The sequence below is a fragment of the Scatophagus argus genome, chromosome 6 (genome assembly GCF_020382885.2).
Source record: "Scatophagus argus isolate fScaArg1 chromosome 6, fScaArg1.pri, whole genome shotgun sequence".
NCBI lineage: Eukaryota > Metazoa > Chordata > Actinopteri > Scatophagidae > Scatophagus > Scatophagus argus.
In genome coordinates this window covers 7,083,452-7,100,432 of record NC_058498.1, presented here as the reverse complement: position 1 = coordinate 7,100,432, position 16,981 = coordinate 7,083,452, and the positions used below count along the sequence as shown (strand labels likewise).

Below are 16,981 nucleotides of genomic sequence, written 5' to 3'. Positions count from 1 at the left end.
TCCGGGCTGGGCTGCATGATACGTGAAAATATAATGTTTCATAAGCTTGAAGGAAGAATTGAATGCACAGAAGACCCGGCTTGTTTTGAATTGCCAGAAGAAGAAACTTTGATTAGTCAGACAGCTCACCGCAGCTACAAAGAAAATAAAGAGATGACTGCACTGAAACTCTGTGTGTAACCCCCACCAACCCCACCCCCAATTTGAGCGTGACACTGTTATGTTTACATGGCAACTTGATATACAAATACACCCAAGTCATGGAAAGAAATGGAATGGAGCGGGCCAGGGGGCGAAGTGTTATTCTTTTAAAAGTCAGTGTTTTTAATCAGGTTATTTTCATCTCCTTTGTGGCAAGGAAGCATGACTTTGGCTTGCAGAGGCAGGTCAGAAATGAATGGTGCTCAGAGGGAAGAGTTAAACAAAGTGGAGGTGGTTTGAGAGTTATTTAGAAATTTCTGACTGTCTTGTCTCGTGAAGTAAAGAAAATTAGTAGTGAGAATGGCAATTTGAAGGGGCATGTTTTTCTTTTACATTATCCTGTATCCTAAATTTCACTGGCAGAGCTTGCCTTCATTGACTTAGCGTGCGGCCTGTGATGGTGGTCGTTCTTTGGTCCATTTCTGCAAAGAGTACCACTCTGGCCTGTGATTTGCAGAAAATTATGCTCCTTCTTCAGACGTAACCTCCTCTCCTGTTGCCTTCTTTTAAGCCATCTCTCGAATTGCTTGTTTGATGGTGCATAGCAGCATGCACTGACGCCCGTGTGCCATTTTGTGTGTTTAATGGACCCATGTGTGTACTACAGTTCAGCTATCAATAGGACAGCTGCAGTGGTCTCTTGGGCAGCGGATGACCTGACACAGCTTTTGGTCACATGTTCTGTCTGTGCGTATGTGGTGTGTGTGCACATGCATGAGTGTGCTGTGTGGATGTGCTTGTCTGTGTGTGTTTGCTCATGCTGTATTTAGCTTATTCCTGATGAGGCCTTCTGTTGCCTCTGGGAGAAGTTCCCAATCCAGTAGGCCGCTACAGATATAGACATGAACCCAGTCAATGCCATCAATTTTGTCACCGCTATTTACAGTTGCACATATTCATGTTAAGTTGCATTTGCCTCCCACTGTGTTAACTATACTGCACATGTCATTGTCTGATATTAACACTGTTTTAATGGGTTATCTCATAACTCCAGTCAGAAGCATGTCAGGAAATCATAGAGCAAAGCAAAAGAACTGAGAGAATGCCTTGTGGGGCTTGTTAAGTGGAAAATAATAGTGCCATTTGTACACATGAAATGTTTCAGTGTCATAATCTTCATATTTCATTTATTTGTGAAGGGCTTGCCATTTAAATTTATGTGCTGTTGGTGTTTTATAAGAATCTGTTGAAAGGAAAATGGTTTAAGCGTCCTCTTGACTCTCGCATCACATCTACAAAGATTTCTGGACATCATTGAAGGCTTACGCTGCTAAGATACTGAGAAACAAATCCTGCCTTATACCAACAAAACTTTGCCACCGATTAGCCCTCGCACCGTGACAGCAAGTTGAGACTCGTTGCAAAACGAAATGTTTTTCAGCCTGTCTCTTCTGCCTGTGTGTGTGTCATCAGGAGCATTCTTAACATTCCACCTGTTTGTATCGTAGCTACACAAGTGCTAATTAAATTTCCTGCCACAAACAGCAGACAAGGCAGAGACATTTGCATTACAATGACTGACCCCCCCATCTCTTTCAGGCAGGAATAGTAGAAGCCCCCCCATCCTCTACTCACTTCTCCTTTCTTTTGTAGAGTTTTAGACTAGTTTGTTAGGAGATGTTTATTTGGTTTAAAAAGAAGCTTCTGTCAGTGTAAACCTGCTACAAAGTAATTACCAGAACCAAAACTGGACCATTAATGAAGTAAGATTTGACCAGATTTTCAAAGAAGCAGGCCCAGATAGTATTGTTGAAGACCCAACATTGAATTTGTTTGGTCTTCAGCAAAGCTTTTCAGAAGCTCTTTAATTAGGAGATTTGGTGGGGAACAATGGCAGAGGACGCCATTGTAACAGGTGGAAACAACCCTGTTTCAGCTCAGTGGTGGATGTCTTTATTGTGCAGTACTCAAATCCCATTCCTGATCTTTTAGAACCCCGTCTTCCCGCTCATTAGCTTCAAAGCAATTGTTCATGTTGCATTGTTCAACATGTGGGGTAATTTAAAAGCAGCATTACATGCTAATTATTTTTCATGTAAGAATCAACAATGTTTGTGCTGCCTGACAAAACAGTGTTGTAAATTGTATCCAGGATAGTAGATCGCGTAAAGTGTTGATCCTGGAAAAGTTGGAAAATTAAACAAAAAATCCATAACTAAAACAAGATGGAAGGCAAAAAAATATCTTGGTCTTAAACCGCACCAATGTGAAGATCTTGTCACTGCCTTTTACTGTATGTTCCGTTTTTGCTTTGTTGATGCAAATTGTGATGCAGGAATACTTTTCAGATCCTTAAGCAATTTGATGCTTAATTATGTGGAAATGACACTGAAAAGCATCTGATAAATTAGCCCGTGAATGCTACTGTTACTATTTAAGTCCTGATTTTTTTTTTAATACATCAAGCATATCACTGCATCCGGCTGCTGGCTGCAGAGAAGTTGATTTAAAATCCAGACTTTGTTCAGTGTCTGTTTGAAAGCTTGAACACAATGAATTTAGGCTGGGTGCTAGTTTACTAAAATGATGCTTAAACCTGGGCCCCGTGTTTATGCATTTTGTGGGGTGAGATATTGCAGTTGTTTCCTCATCTAGAATGTTGAAATCAGCTTAACATTAAGACATGACTTTGGAAATAAATTCTTACTGGCAGCTCCTCTCACGAAACTCTTCTGTCCAACTCTGACTCACGTTTCCACCATCATATTCCTGCAAGTACAAGTACCTGAAAGTTGTACTTTTGTAAAGACTGTACTTGGGTAAATGTACTTCATTTACAAAAACTCTGTTACATAGTTGCAGACTTTGCGTATATGAATGGCAGCTTTTACGTGTGGTCATTATTTTGTATAACTTGTTAAAGTTGTGTTTAATATCCCGGGTCTTATACAGGGCTTTTGGGTCAAAGAGGTTTACTTAAATCTCAGTCTGATAGCAAGCAATTCACTGTGGCACAGTATCCACTGCATGAACAACAGACAGCTAGACAGCTGTCTCATATTTCAAACATTAGCTGGTGACGCTTTGTTTGTGTTAAGTTGTGCCCGTGAAAGCGTACTGTGCGTATTTACGGTGAGTATGCTGATTCTCGGTGTCATATCTGTGTAGAATGAACCCTTGCCAAGAAGGCGGACTCCTCCAGTGCAACAAACCGCTTATCTCAGGTTCATCGGTCAAGATTGAGGTAGCACGCTGCCAGCATCTGAGGTCATCCTTGCAGAATATGGTTCCCAGGGAAGTAAAACGTCTGAGCACACAGGTTGAAAACACACCTGTTAAAGAGAAGAAGTGAAAGCAGCTTTTAAAGAACGTTGTGTGTGGGTGTGGGTGTTTTGCGTCTCAATTGAGTATTGTTAGATTTCCACAGTATAAGATACAAGTCTGGGCGAGACTAAAGCATTAGGGTACTTAATCACTCAAAGTTTTCAGTCTTGGTGATTGTTGTGGATTTAATGGAGTAACTTCTCGAAGAGACAATGACATTGCCTGAGGCAAGGCGTCTTGTTTTTGTAGTTGCTTTTGTTTGTGTTGTAGTTATCAGGAAATCTCATTATCTTGTTAACAGATTTCATAAAATTAAATGGATTAGTTTTGTATATGTGATAAAAAAAATCTAATTTCAACATCTCAAGTGCATTTTTAAATTTCCAATAAAGTATTGCTTTTAATTATAAGAAACCGATTTTACATCTCTTAATGTGTTTTTAATTAAAACAGATTTAGAGGATTGTGCTGCCCTGGCAGGGGTATGTGTTCTGGCTTCTCTCTGGTTTAGTGTGTTCAGTGATGTAATGTACCGTAAGCTTTAAGAGGGGCCCATATTATGTGCTTTGGGTGTAGCTGTGTCTATGTTTAAATTAAGGTTTAGCTATTCTTTACATGCTGTAATGAATGTAAACAACTTATTGCATGATTGTAATGTGTTTTTTTTGGGGGGGGGGGGGGTTGTGCCAAACATTAATGATATCGAGGAGGATGAGGAAAACAGAGATGCAAGAATGCTAACTGTAGGTGTGTGTATTTCCTAGCTTCTCTTTAGGCTTCACCAGCTCCATAAATAGCCAGGTAAGGAGACTTGAGTGAAGTTCCCTCCTCTGTGTCAACAGTATGTCAGCCTTGCATCATGTTAGATGGGATAGATAGCTATGAAAAAGAGAGACACCCACACATTACATTGTCTGTTGTGTTGTGACCATCTCCCCACTACTTCCCTGCTTGTCTTTGTTGTGTTTTCCAGTTTGGCCTCTCAGAACGTTCAGTTTCAAATCCTTGTTCTTGATCTTGAGATGTTAAATGTTAAGGATGAGGGCTGGCGGTTGGGGGAGGCGGGGTGGCAGTGGAAATCTGGAAAGGGTTAGAAGAGGTGGGGCCTTGGGGGAGGAAGTTGCTAGTGTAGAGCATAGACGAACACACAATCTCCATGGCAACGGTTTGATCTTTCTCTCTGTGACTGTCAGGCCTGCAGCGCACATGGTGACGGAGTAGACAGGTTCTGCCGATGACCAGAGGTGAGCTGGAGAGGGGAGGAGGAGAAGGGGGGGGCGCTTGGATCAGAGACAGCAGTCAGTGCCTCCTATTTCTGCTCTCTCTCCCCCTCAAACTCTGCCATCTGCAGACCCCAAGAGCTGCTTTGATTGGATTAGCCATGAATTAATGAGACAGGCTTGAAGAACAGCCTCTGTTGTGGAAATCTCTTATCATATCTTAATTCGCTCTTTGTGTGAGAGGCACGTGTGCCTGTGTGATCTTATGGGTTCTTTTCAAATAAAATCAAAGAAAAGCAAAGCTAATGCTTTTCTTCAAGCCCCCAAAGGACAATGGATGTGTTTTGTAAGAAAACTGTAATTCTCAAATTGGTGAACACACATTTGAGGCTCATCAGTGACCTGTTGCTCCCCATACATTAAAAGTGGGGTAGGGCCATACATCTGCGTATTGCTCAACAAATGTGCACGATAGATGTCCCTTTTAAAAGCAACAAGTGCCTGCCTCTGTTTTATCCTCCCCTGAGTCGGAAAAAGTATTACTCTGCTCAAGCTGTTTTACAATCTCCTCTGCCCAAGGAACTGTGGAAAGACGAGAATGGCTCTTTGAAATGTTGTTTTTGGGTGGCATCATGACTGTAAAGCAACCTTGAAGAATAGACTGTTGTCTTCCTGATGACTTAAACATTCCTCCTTCTTTTGAGCATCAAGTAGTTACAAAAACAGATCACTTCATCCTGTCCTCCTCAATCATCTTATCGAGCGTAAAGTCTGCACATTTTATATAACTGTGATGCAGGAATAACACTGCCTCCGTCTCCCCTGATGTCTGAAATTAATAGCTTACATAGTATTTATTGTTGTAAGTTTCTACTTAGCGTGCGACGGAGGGATCAGGTGGGGGGATGGCATTGTTTGGTTTGGGAAGTATTCTGTTGGTTGCATAGCAACAAGCTCCTGGAAACGGGAGTGGACGGTGTTGCCACTAGCAACCGTTGTTGCTCTGCAAACAATGTGGGCCAGTGCAAACATGAGCCAAGACTGTGGGCTCCTGCTTTTAATTGAACATCTGTATGTGTTTTTCTCTGATTGAGCCCTGCTCAAGTGAGATCTGTCAGTGACAGATGTTTAAATCTTGTCTGCAACGTTAACATCATGGACTAAAGCATTAATGACAGTTTGTGAGACTTTGGGGTTTTTAAAATGTGTCTCTTCTTGTTTCTGTATAGCTTGTAAAACCCAGGTAACTCCTGAAAGGTGGGCCTGTTGTTGTAATGCTCTTGAGTGCTCGTCTGGAATTTGCCTGAATGAAAACAAAGGCTCACAAACCTGTCATGAAAACGGACGTATGTGTGTGAAGTTGCCTGTGGGTTGGAGGCAGAAATGTTTGGCCTGACACAGCAGCCCATCCAGGGTAGCCGTTTTGCTATGTCTCCTGCTGTGTTCTACCTTTGTGCCTTTCAGAGCTGCTAGTGGGGAGTTTGTGTGGCTTTTAACCTTTCCTGAACACTTACGCAGAATAGACTACTCTTTTGCCTGCACTCCTCTCCCATCCCCCGTCCCCCCAACCCAATGATTTGACACACTTCACCATACCTATTAAAGCCAGAGCTTTAATTGAGCTTTAATGGATGAAACTGTGCAGGTCAGTGCTCTGTTTCCTGATCCCCCAGTATCTTGCCATGCCACCCACTCCTTAATGGCAAAAAGAAGCCCTCAGGCTTGTGTCACTTCCTTTGGTGAAAATGACAAGTCTGAAAATAAATGATGAGGTTTTTGCAGGTGTATTTATAGCCTAGGTGACACTCAATAGGCAAATTCCTTGCATTTGAATAGATGCTTCAGCATTGCAGCGACTTTTAAAATGTTCGCTCCTTGTTAGCGTCATTCTGTTAACAGCCTTTTAGTACTTTAATAAGACACAAGAAAGTATTGTGGAGAAAAATTGCGAAGGATTATGAGAGTTTTCACATGCTAGTGCTAATTGAGCCATGTGCTAACAAATAGATTTAAGATGGGCTCGGGGCTGCTCAGGATAGACAGGTTATGGTGTGTCTGAAGATTGACACATATCAGGAATTTCAACATAGGCCTCCTTAACTCAGTCTGTTAGTCATGAAGGCAGAGCAGTGTCTTTGCCTGTGGCAAAATCTCCTCACATGCAAAATGCCAATGGTGGCACACCCAATCTGTTGTTTTTGTATCTTAAAGGCACACTGACTGTCTGATTTTGTTATTGTGTCCAATAGTGCCCCCAAGTTACTGCTGATGTCTCAAGCACAACACAGTTACCAGTTGACAAACAATGCCAAACTTGTAGTTTTGCAGCTCGCAGGGAAATTTGTCTTCTGAATTTGTGTGTTATTTGTCACTCAAAAAATTCAAAAATTTGGTCTGTAGAAATTCCCACATGATTCTTAGTAAAAAAAAAAAATTCAGTCCAGGGTGGAGATTAGAGTCTAGTGTTGAGAAACGGCAGGGAAACCATTTTTGCCTGTGGAAAAGTCTTGATTATGGGTGGTAGAGGTTTTGTGGTGATGTCTGATGATGGCTTCATCATGTCGTATTTAGTGGCAACATTTTAGGTGGTTGTATAAGTGAGTGATGTTATCCTGTATCATCTAAATCTATAACTCTGAAAATGTTCCACGAACAAGGATGTGACTCCTTTTTTGGTGTGTTCAGCATTATTGTTGAACATTAGGGTTTGGTTAAATTTATTTCCTCTTCCTCTCCATCACCAGCAGGTTTTCCTGACTGACTTTGCTTCTCTTTCCCCCCTCTTTTCTCAAAGTGACATATTAAATTTGTTTGTTACCTCCCCCTCTGTTTGGTTACAGTTTTTCACTTGGTATAAGGCTGCACCTGTTGCTTGCATCCAACAGCTCAGCCTCCAGATTACTGCAGCTCAAGTGGTGTTCATCAGATCCCCTACAGTAAATTAAAATAACATTGTAGTGCAAGTCGTGTGTTGTAAGTAATTTCAGCGTGTCTCGAGCTGTGTTGTGTCTCGCGGCCCTTCGCTGTAAGGCTCCTGGTAAACACCATTCTCTCTTCTGCCTACTGACTTTTCCTGCTGCTTCTGGATTTCTGCATTAATACCAAAGACTACTCATCAATTCAACCCACCCCCCAACTGTGCTGTATCTCCCTCTCCCTTATTCTAATCCTCCTCCCCCTCTTCTCTTTGCCTTCGCACTCAAAAGTTTCTGTGCAAGAGCTTATAAAAAGGGGCGGAGGTGGGGGATGAGGGGAGGGGAGGGAAGGGAAGGGGGGGGTCGTCATGGATTCCTCACCATAGCAACCGACAAACGTTTACAAAGCATTGAGGAATTTCCTCATATCAGCTGGATTATTGGAGCCCTCAGAGAACGGCTCTCGTTTGAAACAAACGCTGGATATCATCAGGACCCTGGCAGGGGCCGGAGCCCCACTGCCATTTTCATCATTTCCCCCTTCTTTTTTTTTTTTTTTTTTTTTTTGACAGAGTGGGGAAGTTGTTTTTATCTGCTTACTCCCCCTTGCAGTTTCATTCTTCTCTTGTCCCTGCCTTACTCCTGCTCTTTCCCTTTCTGTCCTTTTCTGAAAAAGAGGGCCTTTGTGTTACTCCATTTTTAGTTCCCCTTTGCTATGCTGTGCACATTGTCACCCAGTGGAAAGCTGAGTTGTGGCAGAGGGTTTGTTCCTCAGGACGCATTTCAGTCCTGCTGGTAACCTGAACTCCTGTACTGTAACTTTTCCACCTGGGTCTGATCTGTCAGCATCACCAGGAGTGTCTGTGTAATGCTGCCTATTTTGCCACTGATTAAGGCCAAAGGTGGGCAGCCTCTGGGGCTCTAAGAGCTTCACTAACTCAGCTTGACATGGCGAAGCTAGAAACCTCCTGGGGCACAGAGAATGGCCTGGTGGCTCCAAGAGAGGAGGGGTGGTTTGGAACAACGTTTATTTAGTATGGCTGTCTGTGTATGGATTTTAAATGCTCTAGTTACTTTCTTTTGAGCTGTCTGGCATAAAATTGTCCCTACTCATATCTTTTCTCTCTTCTAATTCTTCATGTCTCCCTTGCAACCCAGCATGCAGAGCTCCGAGGGAGGGTCGGACACCACGACCAGCGTGGCAGCGCTGCGGACATCCTCATCAGCTCAGGCTCCTGTGGTACAGCCTGTCCCAGCCTCCCAGCAGGTACAGTACTACCTCTACCCTGCTGCTACTGTAGGCAAGACAAATGGGCAAAGTCTTTAGTGACGTAACGATTCCGTTCGATTTCTTTCCAGATGTATGAAAGACTGGTTACTGTGACAAACCAGCTACTCATTATATTTTTGTGTGGTGTTAGAGAAGAAACCGTGCATCTTGACAACAGGATGTCCTGTCCTGGAAGTGTTCATAGTTCAGTGTTCCATGCACCACGTGCAGTAAATAGATATATTTATCAATAGTGTTTCCAGTTGTTGTCAACTGGAGATGCAAGCTGTTCACTCTGCCACCAGATGCCTCTTGTGCCTATTTACCACGCTAGTTTCTGCTGTAACTTCTCCCGATCTGACTGAACCGGCACATCCATTTAACCACAACCATTTGAAGTTAATGGCAAGTGACAGCACTATAACTGTCACACCAGGCGTAAAAATCACATTTACTTATTGGACATTTATTCCACTATGCACCTTACCTTATATTGTTTTGCACAATTAACCTGCACTTTATAACTCATTTTCTGAGTAGCAATCCGTTTACATATGTTTACACGTTGGCTCTTTAGTCTCTGGTTTTACACACACAGTCAATCTGGTCGACCTGCTTTCTCTGCACTCTATTGTACTTTATATACCATATTTTAGTTTATTTAGTATGTTTAGTCTATTTTTCTATTTTTTCCACTAACAGTTAGGCCTTGGTTGTTTGTTTGCTTACGTTTGACTAACCTACACTGCTGTAATAGGCTACTGGTGCTTGAATTTCCCTCGGGATCAATAAAGTATCTATCTATCTATCTAAACACACAACCTGTAGAGTCTGAATTGTTAGAAAAATACACTTCATACCTTCAACCAGAGGCCTACACCGAGAAAATGAAGTGCGGTAACCATACTCACAAATGTCGGAGCATTAGCTTAAACTCTAGGGGTTCGTTTGTGGATGTGTTGTGATGACTGCCATGTGTTTACGATGATACGTGTATTTCTGTGATTGTACGTGCATACCTATGTAATTGAGTTGTGTCTTGTATCCACACAGAGGGTGCTGGTTCAAGCCACAGGCTCAGCTCAGAAGGGAGGACAAGTACAGCAGCTTTCAGTACCCAGGGTTCAACAGGTCCCCCAGCAGGTACACAGTACTGTACATACTTGTACAGTGCTGTGAAAATACTTGTACACCCCACGATGCTTTACAATTTTTCTTTTAAATTAAATTATTTTCACTTTTGTGACTGAGCTGGAGACCCATATAGCATTTTCTCTAATAATGAAATAACACAATGATTCATTTCATCTCTATGAATTCAAATAAACAGAAACCAGGTGGCAAAATAAGCATGTAGTCTGTTTCACCAGGGCTAATTTGTGTCCCTTACAAGTATTTGATCAGCTCTCCACTGGGTCCGAATTTACTTTCAGGTTAAATAATAACAGTCGCACTGGGGCGTTGTAGGCTTGGCCTTCGACTGACACATTAGATAGTAAACAAGTTAAATGCTAGCTAAGCCATCGTTATGTTAAAACACTGCATGAAGATCCCAAACATGGCATCTGATTCAAAGCTGCTCAATCTAGGGCATGTGTCAGAATGTTTCTCCTGCCTCCTGTGCAAAAGTATCTTTCTCTGGCTGAGCCTGGCCCGCTGCTTGCATACATGGATAACATGAAAATAACATTTTTATAAATCTCTTGATAGCTTTTAAATCAATAGTATTAAGTGTGTGCGGTGAGGAGGGTTTTTCTTACCTTTATAGCTGCTTCTTGTGTGATGATTGGCAAAAAGTCCTCTCCCGGTCCCAGCGTAAAATGTGAACTTGCTGCAAAGCCCGTTGATTCCTGGGGGCTTGAACCAAACCCAAAATGAAATCTGTGTGATGTATTTGATGAAAACCAGAAGATGACCTGACTGCTTGCTATTAGCTTGTCTTAGATATTAGTCTTACATTTCAGGGTGATGTCACGTCCCACAAGATCAGCCAATAGCAGATGGACAGTTCCTTACCTGCTTTTCACCATTTCTGTGTTTCAGTAAAGCATTCGTTACCAGCTATGAAATGATTATGTTTGTCAGATCAAATTTGTCTTTGTTAAACCAAATGTCCTTTATCAGGATATTGTTTTTAAATTACAGGGAAAATGTGCATTTTAATCATTCAACATTCTTCCACATCACTTTAACTCCTGATCCCCTTTCAAAATAAACTACATGTTTAGCACTGTAAATCTTATTGAACCTCTCATTAAGAATCTTGATAGATTCTACAGTAGCTGGTGTTAATGGAAAGTGATAGTTTAATGTTAGCTGATGTTGTCAAGGCTTCTGTTTTGATCGAGCAATTATGCAAAAACCAAGGGGTGTACAGAGTTTTTCACTGCACTTTATTTCTACACTGTTACACCCACAAGGAAATATTTTCATTTTATGCAGTACTTGTGTGACTGAAATCAGTTACTGTTGCAATTTTAGTCATAATTTGACTTTTCTTTTTGTTACGAATATAGACGTATAAAGATTTTGCCCCTTCCAGTTTGATTTACTGTTTTCCTATCATGTCTGCAGGTGCAGCAGGTGCAACATGTCTACCCATCCCAGGTCCAGTATGTAGGAGAAAGTGGAGAGACTGTTTACACCAATGGAACTATGTAAGCAATATCACATTACTCCACAGTTATAACAGCAAATTGCTAAGAATGTTTACCTTAGTTTAAAAAAGAGACCACTGTGTTAATGTACAATGCCAAAATGATGTGAAATATTTTTATTTTTCAAATGAAACAGACACAGTGCAGAGTCACCTTTGTGAAAAGGTGTTGGATGAAACACGCAATGAAAAATAAAACTTTCCAAACCACTTCTGTCATCATTTTGACATCCAACAGCTCTTTAAGTCACTTGAATCAAAATGCCTGGCTGAAACCAAAGTGATTTTCTTTCTCACAGTTTGATGTTTTATTTGGCTCTAGCCTAAACAGATATTTTGATGACAACAGTTGTACTGTTGCATATGTAAACAACATTATGTGCTGCATCAGCAGTACTTTATTCCTGTGTCCTTGCACAAAGAAGTAAAAATTAGAAGATTATAAATGCTCCTCACAGATGGAGCATAAACCACCCTTTTACACTTGGATCCTAAAGTTCGTCAGTTGTCATGAAATGTACTTGGTGTTGCTTCCACATGGAATGACATCGCTGCATGCTAATTACAATGATCCGTCCCCAGTCGAGCGGCCTACTCCTACAACCCAGAGGCTCAGTTGTATGGACAGAGCAGTGGGGGAACCTACTTCGACTCGCAGGCCAGTGGAACTCATGTCACCACGGTTGTCTCCTCTGCCAGTGGCGGGGTGCCTCCTCATGGCATGGTGGGCATCGCTATGGATGTTGGCAGCAGCCACATCATCTCCAGTGGAAGCACCTACCTGATCCATGGAGGAAGTATGGAGGGAAGTCGTAACCACATATCACACTCGTCACGCTCCTCCTCAGCTATGGTGAGCAACACCCATACTAGTGTTTCTGTGGTACTCTCCCAACAGAATGGGATTAATGAGCCAGCAAAGCAAACTGTAAATCAAGAGTGTCAATCCCATCAAAGACCGTATGACCGGCCTAACACACTTGGGGTGTTATTTGACTTTTCTCACTTGATTTGTGGCCATATTATAGTTTTTATTCTCTTCAGAATAGAATACCATATGGTGCTGTGAGATGCACACTGGCCTTAACTGTCTTCATGGCCACCTGAGCCTGTGTCCAGGCTGGCCAGGCTCCCGGTCAAGCCTGAAAGGCAGGGAGAGACACAGGGTTTACAGCAACCTGAGTTGGGGCCTCTTGGCCCTGCGGTAACGCACAGAGAGCAGAGCAGTACAGGGCAGAGAGCCTGTAGAATCAGGACGCTGGCTTAAATAATTCAGCACTGCCTTGTTTCAGAGGTTTTCACAGGCACTTGAGCGCCCTGTGAAACAAAGCAACCCCTGGGGCTCATTACCATTTGGCCATGAGCCCTTGGGAGTCTTCTTAAGGCTTGGAACGTTGCCTGCCTCTTTTCCTTTTCTTCTATGTCTCCATTTTGGCTGCAACACCCCACATATCTTTTCTTTTTGACTTGATTTTCTTCTTTTTTTACAGCTCGACAGAATGTCCCTAGTTTTGTCATTCACTTTTGCTTGCCAGTTGTCCAAAGACAGAATAATATGTCAGTGTATTTTATACCATGGCACTCTTGCTTACTCTGTGTCATACTACAACTCACTCATCCATCTAAGTGAAACTGTTTGACAAAATTTTGGGGGTGGGACAGAGTGGGGGTAGGCGTCGTTGACCCTGTGTCCCCAAACTTGACGTGACCTGTGCCCCTGTTTGTGGTTCCTGTTTGCAGTGTCTGACTGCAAACCTTCACTGAGCAGCTTAACCCTTGATTTGCATGCTTTTGTCAGCCAATAATGGATTTGGCCACAACACTGACTGATTTTAATGGAAATGCAGAGATCTGGCTGCTTGCTAACAGTCTTATTTCCTTTATCTGTTTTTTTTCTTGTGTGTGCCTTTTTTCATACACTCCTGCTTATTTCTGTCCCCTTCTCTTTTTCCATCTCTCTCACTCTCTTGCCTCCTCCTCCCTGTGTCCACTTTTCTTCTTTTTTTGCATGCTTCCTCTTTCTTTAGCTTGAAATGGCGATTGAAAACCTCCAAAAGTCTGAAGGAATTGCAAGTCACAAAAGCAGCCTGCTCAACAGCCATGTAAGTCAACCAGGAACTTTCTTTGCAAAGGAAACAAAATAAAACAACAAAATAAAAGCTGAACCTTTAGGCAGTGTGTTCGACTTGAGTTCTTTGAGTTGAACATGCTACCTACTGTTAGCTTTACTTACCTTCTGCATTGTCCCACTCAATTGTCTAAATTAGTTTTTATCCTTTTTCTAAACTTGCATTTTTATACTTTTTGGTTAGGAATGCAGCTTGTATATATTGAGTTCACTTATTTATTTCTGTTCATTTCACTACTAAATACACCAAGACTTGCACTCACCGCCACAAAGTTTGATTGCAGTGCAGCATTTCCTCTTGTTGGGAGGCGGTCACTCAATCATAATGACATTCAGATGAGATTTATGTAGTACTTCAATCCAGACTGTTCCTAAAATTTGTGGCTAAGATGCTTTCCCTGCCTTCCAGCTCTTAACCTCAGCTGTAATCTCACAATCTCCACATCATTTGTATGAATAGTAATAGAAGCATCTGCTTTAAATCTGACTTTCAAATTGATAATGTGAGCTTTTTATGCAGATTTTTTTATGATTGCTGTTACAGACAGAGCTGTGACTGTGTGCTCCTCAACACTGACTGTCTTGGAGATTTGTCCAATAGAATAACTGGCACTTCAGATGTTTGAGTGTTCACTCAATCAGCCATTCCTTATGCTGTAGTCACTTACTGCTTCAGCCAAAATGATGACGGCCTAAACGTGGCCACAGCGGGAGTGCAAGGGTCTCTTTGGTGTTTAACCTAGAATAGGTACTCATACGACGTGCGTGTATGCGAGTGTGTGGTGTGTGTTTTCTGTCTTTTGATGTGATAATAAGGCACACTCTCCTCTTTATTTCTGGCCAGGTGACTATCACAGAGCAGTTTATCCACTAGGGCCTCACTCACTGTGCGACTGTGTCTTCCCTTGTGCGTTTGTAGCTGCAGTGGCTGCTGGACAACTATGAGACAGCGGAAGGAGTGAGCCTGCCCCGCTGCTCCCTGTATAACCATTACTTGCGGCACTGTCAGGAACAGAAACTGGATCCCGTCAACGCAGCCTCCTTCGGCAAGCTCATCCGCTCCGTCTTCATGGGCCTGAGGACCCGCCGCCTCGGCACCAGGTACAAACAGGAGGTTGTTGCGGATGCTGAAGATGCTGATAACAGTAATCATGTAACCATTATAGATGTGACGAGTATGATGATGCTTATAGGCATTGGAGACTTGCTGATGGAAGAGGATAATGATAGTGATTACACTGATGGCAAGTCTTCTCCTCCTCACTGGTTTCTGGCTTTTTTTCCCTCACTGAATCTACCAGAGGCAACTCTAAGTATCATTACTATGGCATCCGGGTGAAGCCAGATTCACCGCTCAACCGGTTGCAGGAAGACACACAGTACATGGCCATGCGGCAGCAGCCTGTTCACCAGAAACAGAGGTCAGCACTCTCTCTTTCTGTCTGTCTGCCATTTTTTTTACCTTTCTCCTTCCCTTTCCTTTCCATTTGTCTTACTCTCTGTCACATTGTCATAATGTTCAGCAATTTTCCATTATTTGAAGGCCATTTTGTTGTTGTTGTTTTTTTCAGGTCTTTTTTTTGGAATAAAGATCATGTGTGAATGAAATTTTACTGTTGATAACATTTACCCCGTGATAGCTGCCTCACTGTCAATTGTCCATACTTTGCTGCTTGCTGGACTGTTGTCTGCCATGTCTTCAACTCTTCCTCTTTTCCTCGCAAAGTTCCTTATCTCTGTTCCTTGCCCTTTTCATTTTCTTTCATGGTTGCCTATGTTTTTCAACCATCTTCTAACACATGACATTTAACAAAGCACTAGCCATGCTGCCACAATGTACTTAATGTTTTTTTATGGAAACAGAAGTTTGTTCAATGACTTGCTTGTTGCAAAGTATCAGTACAGGTCACAACCGTTGGTGCTGTGTGTTTTTCTGTGAGTTCTAATAGCACATTGGTAGCAAAAATAGCTCAATGCCCAACCACTTTTTTGACAACCTAAGTGGTTTAACTTCTCACTTTGCTGCAGTGATGTAGATGTGCCAATGTTGGGTGTAACTTCGGGTACAAAAGGCACGCAGTAACATCATGGCAGCAAATACTACTAGGCACAGAGAAGACAGAATCAAACTTTTAGCTTCTGAAATAATTTTCTTTAGACTGCTCTGATGGAGCTCAGGATTTATCAGGACAGTTCCACTTTACTCCAATGGAGTAAATTTCACTGTATGAACTTGGATTGTGCATGTGACTTCTGGGTTGTACAGAAACTTTGTTCTCACCGAAGTTTCGAGCTTCGGGTGTTGTAGAAATGACATTCAGGAGAGCCCAGCACCAAGGATTTCACTAATTTGAGTTATGTCAGTGGTTTTGTGATTTCCCAGTCCTTTCACACCCAGCTAACATGCATACATCCTGTCCCCTGCTGTCGGTATAGGTTCAAACCTCTACAGAAGGTGGATGGTATGTCTGACAGCCTGTGTGGGAGCTCTCAGCACTGTAACAGCACTCCAGAGCAGTCTGTGGCTGCTCAGAGCCAGCACCACCAGCAGTACATCGGTAAGGACAGGAGCCGGTTCGCTGCAAAAACAGCTGTCAGCCTACAAATGCTTCATTCTCAGATTAGACAGGTGTTTTTTACTCTTACCACTTCTGCTTCCTTCTTCTGTCTTTTTTTTCAGATTTTATTATTTCAGAACAATACAGTTTTTTTCCTCCAAGTTAAATCATGGAATCATATTTGGCCACCATCTGTTGGCTTTACTCAAACAAACATTTTAAACATACATATTAACCGTCAGCCATCTTTCTTATTGAGACAGTTATAGGATGTGTTTGCATGTTGACACACACCATATGATCTACCCATATAGTCACAGTTTAGTTTCTGTCTCCAGCAGTCATGAGCCAGTGTCTGTGTGTGAGTGATGAGTGACACCTGTCTACATTTTTGCTTTATGCAGATACGTCCCACACCTTGCCTCCGTTTCCCTCTCCTGACTTGGGCACCCAGCCGCTGCCTGAGCGCATCAGCATGAATGATATCAAGAAGCTGCAGACGCTCTACAGAGACCACTGCGAGGTACGTCATATCAGAGCAACAGTCTCTGATATGATACTTTCCACTGCTGTAGGAAAACAAAAAGCAAATATTAAGATCTTGAGCCAAGGCTTGAATATGAGTATAACTAGAAGCGGTTTAAAGGGCAGCACCGTTTGTGGCTCCAGAGGGAACTGTGCGAAGTCTGACAAATTGCCTCAAACGATGTCACTTGAGCCAGTGATGGTTAGAACCTAAAAGTACAAAAAAAGCTAGCTGCTACTACTA

General features: G+C 42.4%; 1 protein-coding gene across 7 annotated transcripts in view; it reads left to right on the top strand.

The window, feature by feature from the left end:
- The window catches only part of rfx2 (regulatory factor X, 2 (influences HLA class II expression)), a 28,121-nt gene that overhangs the window by 3,770 nt on the left and 7,370 nt on the right, over positions 1-16,981 (top strand). For 3 of the 7 annotated variants that reach the window (XM_046391210.1, XM_046391208.1, XM_046391209.1), the window contains exons 2-10: positions 8,759-8,867; positions 9,924-10,013; positions 11,445-11,527; positions 12,109-12,379; positions 13,554-13,628; positions 14,574-14,755; positions 14,956-15,075; positions 16,091-16,212; positions 16,617-16,735. In XM_046391210.1, coding sequence (XP_046247166.1) covers positions 8,760-8,867; positions 9,924-10,013; positions 11,445-11,527; positions 12,109-12,379; positions 13,554-13,628; positions 14,574-14,755; positions 14,956-15,075; positions 16,091-16,212; positions 16,617-16,735 — 1,170 coding nt within the window. In that variant the 5' untranslated portion in view covers position 8,759. Of the gene's footprint in view, positions 1-8,166; positions 8,396-8,758; positions 8,868-9,923; positions 10,014-11,444; positions 11,528-12,108; positions 12,380-13,553; positions 13,629-14,573; positions 14,756-14,955; positions 15,076-16,090; positions 16,213-16,616; positions 16,736-16,981 lie in introns of those variants that run through there. The other 4 variants (XM_046391212.1, XM_046391213.1, XM_046391214.1 and 1 more) reach the window with 3 other exon arrangements.